The sequence below is a fragment of the Cydia pomonella genome, chromosome 26 (assembly GCF_033807575.1).
Source record: "Cydia pomonella isolate Wapato2018A chromosome 26, ilCydPomo1, whole genome shotgun sequence".
Classification (NCBI taxonomy): domain Eukaryota; kingdom Metazoa; phylum Arthropoda; class Insecta; order Lepidoptera; family Tortricidae; genus Cydia; species Cydia pomonella.
Window position 1 is genome coordinate 7,537,899 of NC_084728.1, and position 11,754 is coordinate 7,549,652.

Sequence of the window (11,754 nt, forward strand, 5' to 3'; positions counted from 1 at the left end):
AACACAAAAATTGTACCAGTTGATAATATTCAAATACTTTGTTGGCAAATACAATGTAACCTTGTTCCTTAAAAGACACTGGCTTAAGAGACATGGAGCACTGACATTCCTTGAAAGTCACTACTGTGACTTCATTTGCTTTACATTTGCAGTTGTTATTCGTCAATATAAACAAAGTATTACTTAGCCATGAGTCTGGTACGAGCATACGAGAATATAAATCGTTGTATATTTATTGGGTGTCCAAATACTGAGTTATTATTGATACCCGACATGGTAAGGGTGCGGATGCTGTGTGACTTAAACTTTTTTATACTAGGTACCACTCGTGTATGTGGCGACCATTTAGCAGCTGATACCTAGGAGGACTGTAATGTTTAAGTGGCCAGTGATTTGTTATATTACCCACTGTAAAGGTTTCATGTAAGATCTAAATATGTTATATTGAGTTTTGTTAAATCAATAGTTTCAAAAAAATGCACAGGATATGAAATTATCATGAGTATCATGACAAAATATTTGAAAAAAAAACCTATAGCTAGATGGCCCAGACATTGGTTTCGTATAAGAACGAGAAGTGTTCGATCGTAACTGGTTACGGGTAAGACGAAATTAGTTTTTGATCGCAACCGGTTTCGTACAAGGCAGAAATAGTTTTCGATCGCATCTGGTTACGAAGCTCTGGTTGCGTACGCGGCCGAAGGGACGTTCTCCACGTCCGAGAGTGTGGCCGAATATTCGGTATTCAGAATTTGGCCAAAACCTCTGTTCGTGGCATCTCTAATTTAGATTGCGTTCCACACTGTCATTTGCCAAGTTAGTTTGGACGGACCCTATAAAAGTGGTTATAGACACGATAACATCTTTAAGGTTCCACGGCGTCCAGAGGGTTAAGATTTTCAAGAGACGATTTTAGTAAAGTAGTCATTGATATTTATAAATAATTTGGCACATAAATATGAGGTCAAGTTAAAAAATAGTTCCTATATGAACGTTTCAAGGGTTAAAGTGGGATTGAAATATTGAACAGAAATTAAATATATAATATTCTTAAGAAATAAAAACTGTTAAATTATAAATGCGAGCCTATATAGGTCACGTTTATATCGCTTATCGAGATTGATAAAATTGTCATGTAATTTCTTAACCGCGATAAAATTGACTTTAGAATAAAATACGATACGCATTTGTCAAAATAATATTTGACATGACAAGTATTATCTACAGTAATAAAATTATAGAGGGTAGAAGTAAGGAGAAAACTCTTATGGGGTGTCCAGCTATCAGCTATAAGTAACGGTTCCAAATCTCTCCAGAGTGGCGCTAGAGTAGCTATAGGATATGAAATGAATTATTGATGGAGTGAAGTGCGCTGTCAATGAATTGTTTTTTTTTTTTAATAAAGTATTCTAGATATTATAGCGCCACCTATTTTAGGTTTTTTGACGGACAGTTTTTCATACACAGTGTTTTCCTTACCGCTACCCATACTTCACATGACAAGTTTTATCCATAGCGATATAACGATAAAAAGTAGAGTACAGTTTGTCGATGGTCAGGTCGGTAGGTCATTTCTTCTTCTTCATCTGCTTGGCTTTCTTCTTTTCTTCCCTTTTTACTTCTTTGTCTTTTATGGACTTGTAGAGTTTGTAGCCGAAGAATACTGGAATGAGAAAATGTTATTGTTATTCATTTTTTATTAGTGATTATTCCGATTGCTTAACCTTGACTACTACCGAAGAAAGTTTGACAAAAACTAGTCCAAAGGATGCGGTCGGAATAGTGTTGGTACTGTTGGTAGGAACTCGAGTCTTTAAGTGTGAATTTTCGACTCGTTTTTACGAGACTCGGCCGGCGCTTAAAAAACTTGAGTCTTTTAAGTCCCGAGGCGACTCCTTTATTGAATCTTTTTTAAGCGCAACGCAAGAGACACCGTCAATTTTTTTATAGGTTTTACCTAATTAAAAGTAAATAAATTATGCGTTATTGTATGATTTATAAGGCTAATCCAAGAATAATACTTAAATAATAATACTTACTTAATTAATTAGTAATTACCCAATTCAATAAGATAATCTGAAATGCCTGTATTTAGGAAAAAATTATTGGACTTTTTAGTACAAAATGCTTTTTACTCTTTAAATTAATATTTTGACCATATTCCGCATAGTTATTAAATTTAGTATAATGTAGTATACATTACATTAATTTTATTTATGAATATAAGATTTGTAAGCCCGTTAGCTGGCTGAATACACTGTTCTTTGAAATGTATTTGATAACATCCACTTGACTGTATTCTAACAAATAAATGATTTGATTGATTGAATGAAATTTTGTAAACAATGAGAGTTCTTTGAAAATAACTCAAGTCTTTCCAAAAGACTCGGGTCTCTAACGAGTTGAAAAGAACTTGAGTTTAGACTTAATTACGTGAGTCTGAAAAACTGAGTCGAGTTTCAAAGCAGCGGACTCAAAGGACTCGAGTCTTACCCAACACTAGGTCGAAACGTTATTGACCAGGCTGAGAATTACCATGAAATGTGCCTAATGTGCCCTATTAGGTCATTGTGCAGATGAATGGTCAGCGGTTACCGCCGCTCATGTACACCCGCAACACCAGAGGGAGTTGAATTTCAAATGTTGCAGCAAATTTTCGAGTAAAGTCGACACATTTTACGGTAGTCGTTCAAGAGGTTTTACAGTCCATATGGTGCTACTTTCCCTCAGGCGTGCGGGAACGAGCACTTTCCGTGCATATGTCGAAACTTTAAAGAGCCATATATACTGTAAAACTTTGTACGATACACGTGTGAATAGGTAATTCGCAACTCGTGTCGACTTAAAACACTCCGGTCGTGTAAGTCGTGTTTTAATTTATCACCGGTCTTTGCGAATTTCCTATTTTCTGCACTTGTATCGTAAATAACTATTTCATAGGTACTATTATTAGCCATTTTCTTTAATCATAGGCTAAAATATTGTCAGCAGCAGAAGGTAGAAGTAGCTAAGCAGGTGAGCTCAAAATGATCTGAACACAATTTGCTAAGAGAATAAGAGTGTACAGATAATTTTGGACACCTGGCCCTTAGCCAGTAATCATTATGAGATAACCTAATTGTTTGTCAAACTTTAACGCCTTGTAGATAATATATATCGTTTTTTAATTAAGATGTAATCAGTTGTAGATTATAAGTATTATAGAGTAGGAGTTCAATCATATAAAAAAATACTAGTGGCTCGGTGAGCTATAGACACTGGGAGCCAGGGGTCCGCTCGGCAACTGATCCCAAGAATTGGCGTAGGCAATAGTTTTTACGAAAGCGACTGCCATCTCAAATCAAATATAGCAGAATATCTGTGATGATCACACAAATAGATGCACTTGCAGGAATTTAAACCCAGGGCTTGCGTTTCACCCTTACGTCGTTACTTTACCACTGATTCGCACTAAACGCTACGCATCCAGCTTTATTATGCGTACGGCTAAGGAGTGGAATTCACTTCCTGCAAATCTATTCCCAGTCCACTATAACTTGGACCTTTTTAAATCGAGAGTGAATAGACATCTTTTAGGTATGCATGTTCCATCCTAGACTGCATCGGCTCTTACCATCAGGTGAGATTGTGGTCAAATGCTTACCTTTTCGGAGTAAAAAAAAAAAAAAAAGGGCCACCAGCTTTGTAGGAAAATCGACTAAGATATACCGTTACACATTACAATGTAGAGATAGATGATCAAACAGCCGCGTAAAGGTTAATCTATTTTAGACTGACTAGTCTAGTAACCTCAAAAGTGTATAGTATTAATAGGGATAAGGTTGAGATATGAAAAATTGTAATATCCTAATAAAGTCCGGCTCCTGACATTTCCTAGGCGGTGGTTTCTCCAATAATCCCCCCGCCCCACGCATTGTAGTGGTAAAAAGTATAATTGATAGTGACAAAGTAAACTAAAATAATCATACACTAAAGAAAAACCGAACAAGGCCAGTGGCCAAGGCGGGAATAGGGTTGTTTCCAATTTTTTGAAACGCTTGTATTACGTTCTATATTAACTAAAAGTTGCCCTAAAATTCAACTTTTATACTAAAAACGGCTTTAAATATATTAAATTAACAAAATATATTTTGACAGATGCTTTCGGGCCCAAAACGCTCTTTGAAAATTGTGTGACGTCACAGTTTACGGTTTGACACATAACTTCATACACACGTAGAAGATTCGAACTGTCAACTGACATTTGTCATTTGTTGTTTATCGCCTAACTGTCAACAGCGTCAATCCCAGAGTTGTGACGTCATCAGAATCTTCAATGACGTTTCGAGTTTGGTCACGTGACGTGTGCCAAAAGATATTTTAAATTCAATATTTACAAAAATATGGTGATTACAGGTCCCCTAAAAGTAATTTAACATGTTCTTATAATCCAAAAGAATTTATTGGGATACAATAAAATTCTGCCCTAAGATTTGTATATAGTACGGTCGCCAAGCCGCTCCGAGGCCAGATTTAATTGACTCAGCTCGGCCTTACCCACAACCGGTATCAATGTGTTCGGACAGTTCTCCTGATCACCCTACATGCGGTAGTAAAGCGGAAAAATGGTGGAGGGGATAGTAATGACGTCACAAAGATGGCGGCCGGACCTATTCTTTTTGGCGGTGTATCTCGAAAACCACTTAACCGATTTTAATCATCGAGGTGTCAAATAATAGCTTATATTATGGAGATTATTTCCTTTTCTACAAACATTTACGTGAAACCTATAGGAAAAAAAATAATCACAAAAAACAGTTTTTTTATAAAATTATTATTTTTTATTTTGTAAAAATCTCCGTAAATATTAGCATTTCGCAAATTTTGTTTAATATAAAACATATTGCTTCATTATCAAGGAATATAATGAGCCTTAAAACATACAGATCGAGTAATAAACAATGAAGCTACACTCATTTATTTGCGCATGGGTAACGATAACTGGCTTTTACCGGTCGAAACTGTGGTGACTGTTACGATACGTATTGAATGGAATTTATAGAGTATCGGTTTTAATTACTGAAATTATAATTAAAATTATAAAAACCAGACACAATAATGTTACCTTACTTCGACGTTTAGTCTCTTTTTTCGTCTTAATCATAGGTAGGTACATATTTCTTTTTCCTTAAAAATTTTATACAGGGTGAACTTTTAACCACCAGTCATACTCTGCGCAGCGACTTTATAGGTCATACTTAACAACTTTTACTATGGGACCAATTCCGAAATCGCGAAAAAAATTTTGACTGTCCCATATAAAGGTGCGACCAACTTTACCAGACCAACACTTTTCCAAACTGAGCTACAGCTGTCCGATGAAGTTAAGTACTTAGGACTAACTCTCGACAATAAACTCAATTGGAACAACCACATCAACAAACGGATAGACAAGGCGGGAGTTGTCTTCTGGCAGTGCAGAAGGATGATTGGTAAGAGGTGGGGACTCAACCCGAAAATTACCCTCTGGCTCTATAAGACGATAATCCGCCCCTTACTCTGTTACGGTGCTCTGGTTTGGTGGCCAAGAACAAACCTAGGCAACGTACGAGACAAACTACAAAGACTTCAAAGGCTCGCATGCGCGGCCACCACTGGCTGCACGAGGTCTACCCCGACTGCAGCCATGGAGGTCATGCTAAACCTTCCACCGCTGCACCTACACATACAGCAAGAGGCCAGTCTCTCAGCGGTAAGGTTGCGAACCCTCAAGATATGGTCTAACATCACAGGAGCTCTTCACACAAAATGCCTGGAAAAGGTGTATGACGAATTTCTAGTGCTTAGGTCAGGCACGGACCGGATTCACAAACAAGCTATCTTCGATAAAAGGTACAAAATACAGTTATATGAGGACGACAATCATGAAGGACTCAATCCCCGGGAGCTGAGAATCTTCACTGATGGGTCCAAAACAGACAGCGGATCGGGCTCTGGAACCTTCTCAGAAGACTTGAACATGTCGATCACCACTCCGCTAGGAGCCCATAACTCGGTATTCCAAGCTGAGTGCATGGGCATCATAAACGCGGCGGCTGCCATCACTGCAAGGAAGGTAGTAGGATCCTCCATCCGCATACTCTCCGACAGTATAGCAGTCTTAATGGCTCTAAATAGCCATATAGTTACATCCAAACTTATACACGAATGCCACGAACGACTAATGGAGGTATGTCATAATAACAAGATCACCCTACAATGGATCAAGGGACACAGTGGATCCCGAGGTAACGATGCTGCGGACGAGCTTGCCAGGCAAGGATCGAATGCGGGGGCGATTGGTCCGGAACCGATTCTTCCGATACCATTTAGCAAGGTACGCTCAATGCTGCTGGCACGTACAGGGAAACTACACACAGAACACTGGCTGAACCAGACAGGCAAAAGAAGCCATGCCTGGCATCAACGGAAAACTCACAAGGGCGCTCCTGCAACTAGGGAAGGTCCGACTGAGTATGGTAACCAGTGTCATAACAGGTCATGGACTATTTAACAAACATCTTTTCACAACAGGTGTCACAGACAGTCCCCTGTGCCGAGGTTGCATGGAGACAGAAGAAACAGCCTCTCACGTGGTGCTGGAATGCAGCGGAGTGACTCCATACAGGGCTAAACATTTCGGATCTCCGAGAGACCTCCCCGAGGTCCTACTCAACATCAAAGGTTTGATAGGATTCCTCGAGGAGCTGGGCTGGCAGGACTAGCCCACCCCCAACATATCACGCAAAATAGGCGCAAGTCGTCGAGTTGCGGAAAAATCGCCCGAATACAATACAATACAATACAATACAAGGTGCGACCAGACCGCAGCTTAAAAAACGGTCACGATACGGAATCGCAGTGACGCGTCGTATGCGTACCGTTTTTTGACGCATGCTCCCCACACCGCTGTTTAAAAAACGGTGACGGTACGGAATCGCAGTGACGTGCTTCACGCGAATCTTTTTTGTTCGCAAAACAGTTGCGTCTTTTACGTCACCGGTACGGTGTCTGCCAAGAGATCTCCGTGTAATATTTTTTGCGATTTTTACCCAGTTCAATTTACGGTGCGTCAGCTTATTTTAAGCAGCGGTGTGGCGAGCATGCGTCATGGACCCGGGTACGTCCTTAAACTACGTCCAAAAGAGAGGTATGGGCATTGTGAATGTCATCTCGCTTTGTGTGGTAGGGCACAGCCAGTGGGTGTCATTCCAGATCCAAATTTTCTTGCGTGATTCGGCATTGGTCCCATAATAAAAGTTGTTCAGTATGACCTGTAAAGTCACTGCGCAGAGTATGGCTGGTGGTTAAAATTTCATCTTATACCTATATTCGACACAAGTAGTAAGTACTTACAGACCAACTATGATACACATTTTGCCTGTATGTTTTGTTGTGATACATAGTGAATAAATTAATACCTGATTTAAAAAATAAAACAAAAATAACAAATAGCATGTTATTTAATTCAGTAATCACTAATCAGTCTTAAACAATGAACATCATACTTTTAGATTAGACAACAAAATGTATATTTATACTGTGTTTCGACTTGAAAGATTTTACTGCTTTAAAACATAAGACAAACCTACCAACCAAATGTATAAAAAAAAATGTTTTTTGTGATTATTATTTTCCTATAGGTTTCACGTAAATGTTTGTAAAAAGGAAATAATCTCCATAATATAAGCTATTAGTTGACACCTCGATGAATACAATCGGTTAAGTGGTTTTCGAGATACACCGCCAAAAAGAATAGGTCCGGACGCCATCTTTGTGACGTCATTACTATCCCCTCCCACCATTTTTCCGCTTTACTACCGCATGTACGGTGATCAGGAGAAACGCCCGAACACATTGATACCGGTTGTGGGTAAGGCCGAGCTGAGTCAATTAAATCTGGCCTCGGAGCGGCTTGGGGACTACTAATAGTAAAAGTTGTTCAGTATGACCTATAAAGTCGCTGCGCAGAGTATGACTGGTGGTTAAAAGTTCACCCTGTATAAAATTTTTAAGTAAAAAGAAATATGTACCTACCTATGATTAAGATGAAAAAAGAGACTAAACGTCGAAGTAAGGTAACATTATTGTGTCTGGTTTTTATAATTGTCATTATAATTTCAGTAATTAAAACCGATACTCTATAAATTCCATTCAATACGTATCGTAACAGTCACCACAGTTTCGACCGGTAAAAGCCAGTTATCGTTACCCATGCGCAAATAAATGAGTGTAGCTTCATTGTTTATTACTCGATCTGTATGTTTTAAGGCTCATTATATTCCTTGATAATGAAGCAATATGTTTTATATGAAACAAAATTTGCGAAATGCTAATATTTACGGAGATTTTTACAAAATAAAAATTTTTTTTTTTATAAAAAAACTGTTTTTTGTGATTATTTTTTTTCCTATAGGTTTCCCGTAAATGTTTGTAGAAAAGGAAATAATCTCCATAATATAAGCTATTATTTGACACCTCGATGATTAAAATCGGTTAAGTGGTTTTCGAGATACACCGCCAAAAAGAATAGGTCCGGCCGCCATCTTTGTGACGTCATTACTATCCCCTCCACCATTTTTCCGCTTTACTACCGCATGTACGGTGATCAGGAGAACTGTCCGAACACATTGATACCGGTTGTGGGTAAGGCCGAGCCGAGTCAATTAAATCGTGTTTCTAGAGGGCTTTTGAGATTTGGCGACCGTACTAATATGGAAACAACCCTATTGAACCCGCGTCTTCAGCTACCGCGGCTAACGTCCTGACCACTAGACCACCCGGTCACAACGGTGCCCGTCCCAAATTCTCTGGTATATGCTATCTTTGAAAGGCTAAGCGCCTTTGACCCTCCCATAAGAATCATTTACTGTATTACGATATAGCGAGAGAGATGGCGCTGCTATCTATACAACTAGGGAACAAATAATTTGATTTATTCGTTAGTTGTAGTGAGAAAGTATTAAAGCCCTTATTCCAAATGTTTCGTGGGCCACTAGCTCCTCTTACTCACCACCATATGCTGTAGATATAGCATAACTTTCCCTTTCCTGCCCAACTCCAAACATTAATCTTAGCTTCTAGTGTTTAGTTGAAGTTTCTAAAAAAACCCTGACATCCGCCAAGACCCGCGATCTGGACAAAAGACTAATTATCCTGACATATCAGGCGTAAGCGTGACGTATGGCCACTCTAAATAGGAAAAAAGACCCAAGATTGACCCTTTACAAAACGACGCTACGCTACGCTAAGTTAACAGATTTTTTTTATCCGTTTAAGCTTGGTGTCCCGCTGTCCGTCCCCGTCATTAAGCAAATTGTCCCCGTCAATGCTCAGAATTTTATATGGCTTACCATACACGTACGTCCCGGTTTACAGCGTGGTGTCCCGGTGATATATCTCCCCTCCCGTCGTTAAATTTAAAAAATGCAAAAGAGACACAATTAATAATTGAGCATAATAACATTTGTCCCTAACCGTCCTTTTTACACGGTAGACGGAGACAAAATTCAACAAATCTGCTAAGTTTTATGACGAACTATTTACATACCTAAAAGTATCAGGAACAGAATAATAGCTCCACCAATCAACATCAGCTGAAACCTAACAGCCTCCTCAATGGCCTCCTGAATCCCGCTCATATCGAAAGCATTAGGATCCTGCAATTTCATCGAGATCTTGCTCACTATTGCCTCCTTCATTTTACTAGTAAACTCTTCCCTTTCCTCATCTGTCATAGCGTTATATTTCTCTATGACATCCTTTAGTTTATCTTGGACGCCTTCAGCGTCCTCGTCCTGAGGTACTTGGTCGACCATGTTTTTGAGCATTGACATTACGTCCATGTTTTTGATGGATTCCTGTAGTTTTTCGCCGATGGCGCTAGCGATGTTGATTTTTGGTGCATCTTCGTAATCCATGACTTCGTCGGCCATTGTGCTATTTTGGCGGGAAATTAAAGACAGTTAGCATTTTTTTTTTGGGTGTATTCAGATTTAAGAGATGGTTGGAGCAGTTTTTGAACGGTAGGTTTTTGACTACTGATTAAATGAAATAGCATGTTTAAAAACCCAATATTTAAAAAGCTACAAGTTACAAGGTTTAGGTAAGAGCACTAAATAAACTTTCAAGAGCAGTTATCTGAAAAACTATACAAGATATCGAAAAACTTGACAAAATAAAACTTGTAACAAATTTAATCAAATTTCATTTTGTATAAGTGGTAATGTCGTTAAGAAGAATAGTGTCCGAGATATAATCGAAAAACTGAAAAATGGGACCTTTAAACCCCCCTCTCCCCCCGGCTCAAGGGCTACGGTCGGGGACTTTTGATATGTTCACCTCCTAACTAGTCCAAACAAAGTTACGGAGTCAAAAATTGTGTTCCAAGCATTTTCCTCTATAACTTTTTTTTGAGCATTCGTTGCCTGGCCTAATAGGTTGTAAAATAGTGTTTTGTCCATGCCGGTTTAGCTTGTAAAAACTTGTAGCTTTATAAAATAAGGCCCAGTAGGGCTAAGATGGTCGGATCTTTATCATTTGTCACCATGCCTGTCACGTTCTAACAAGTATGTAAGCGCGAAAGTGACGGGCATAGAGACAAGTGATAAAAATGGAACCATGCTGCCACCGCTTTTATAAACACATATAACCTGTAGGCGCTCTGCCTCTTTCTAACAACCATATATGTTAGACAGAGAGGCAAATAACGCTTGCAGGTTACATGTCAACATGGCCAGGTAATTATTTTGGTAATAATTATTAAGTATTATTAATAGATAGTTATTATTAATCTCACCGGCGTGTAATCGGGTCGACACCTATAGATAAACTAGCCAATTATCGGCACAGTGATTTGTTTGGCACTGCAACTGTCTCCGCCTTTATTACGTGTAATGGCGATATCAAATGTCATGCTCGATAGCGATATCGTTATCGTGTGACAATAGCGTCGTTAGCAGGGATCGGAAACCGGTATTTTTGGTATGGGAACGAAAACGGTATTTTTTCGTACTTTGTTAATTACTTCATTTCTAATTAGGCAATCTAATAATACTAAGTCGTTATCTGAAAACACAACTGAGTCCTACATTTAGAGTATAAAATAAACCGAAATATATGGTTATTTCGATGTTTTTGCAAAAAACCGGTTTCGATCCCTGGTCGTTAGGCTTCACTTTTAATGCTTTCTTATCTTCAATCGACCTCATGATTCCTGTGGTTTCTGGTTTTGCGTTATTGGGCAGCCCATTTGGTCCATTTGGATTTAATGCCCTATATACAATGTGTATAAATTATTAGTACTTTAGTTTTTTAATGTAGCCAGCTGGACTATCATCTTCGACGTCTGTTACACTGCTTTGTAACAGACGTCGAAGATGAGCTGTTATACTGCTTTGTCGATATAGTCTGGTATTTTTTTTAAATCATAATTGAAACATGAAAGCCTTGAATGTTGGTTCTATTTCGTTGTTCATGTGCTCTTTCATGTATGTTCTAATCCTTCTCAACGTAGACTTTAATTTCGATCTCTGTCTTTCATGGACTAAGCTAACTCTTCATGTCATTTGCAATGACAAAGTATGGATATGTCAAATCCGTTAAGTCGTTTGAGTTTATCGCGAACATACAGACATATATAGACGCGGCGGGGGACTTTGTTTTATAAGGTGTAGTGAAAACATGACGTTTATAATGACACTCGTATCACTTTCTTCTATTCTTGTCGGTGCAAAG

General features: G+C 38.7%; 1 protein-coding gene across 1 annotated transcript; it reads right to left on the minus strand.

Annotated features, from left to right (window-relative positions):
- Positions 1-1,027: 1,027 nt before the first annotated feature.
- On the minus strand, positions 1,028-11,205 carry LOC133531875 (uncharacterized). The gene is made up of 3 exons (XM_061870273.1): positions 10,817-11,205; positions 9,569-9,957; positions 1,028-1,663 (listed from the first exon to the last, which is right to left on the minus strand). Exons 2-3 carry the CDS (start codon positions 9,951-9,953, stop codon positions 1,569-1,571), a joined length of 480 nt encoding a protein of 159 aa, XP_061726257.1. The 5' UTR covers positions 9,954-9,957; positions 10,817-11,205; the 3' UTR covers positions 1,028-1,568.
- Positions 11,206-11,754: the final 549 nt, after the last annotated feature.

Coding starts and splice junctions, on each gene's coding strand:
- LOC133531875 (XM_061870273.1), bottom strand. CDS start 9,953: ATGGCCGACGAAGTCATGGATTACGAAGATGCACCAAAAATCAACATC. Junction 1,664..9,568: donor TCTGTTCCTGATACTTTTAG/GTATGTAAATAG, acceptor TTCTCATTCCAG/TATTCTTCGGCTACAAACTC.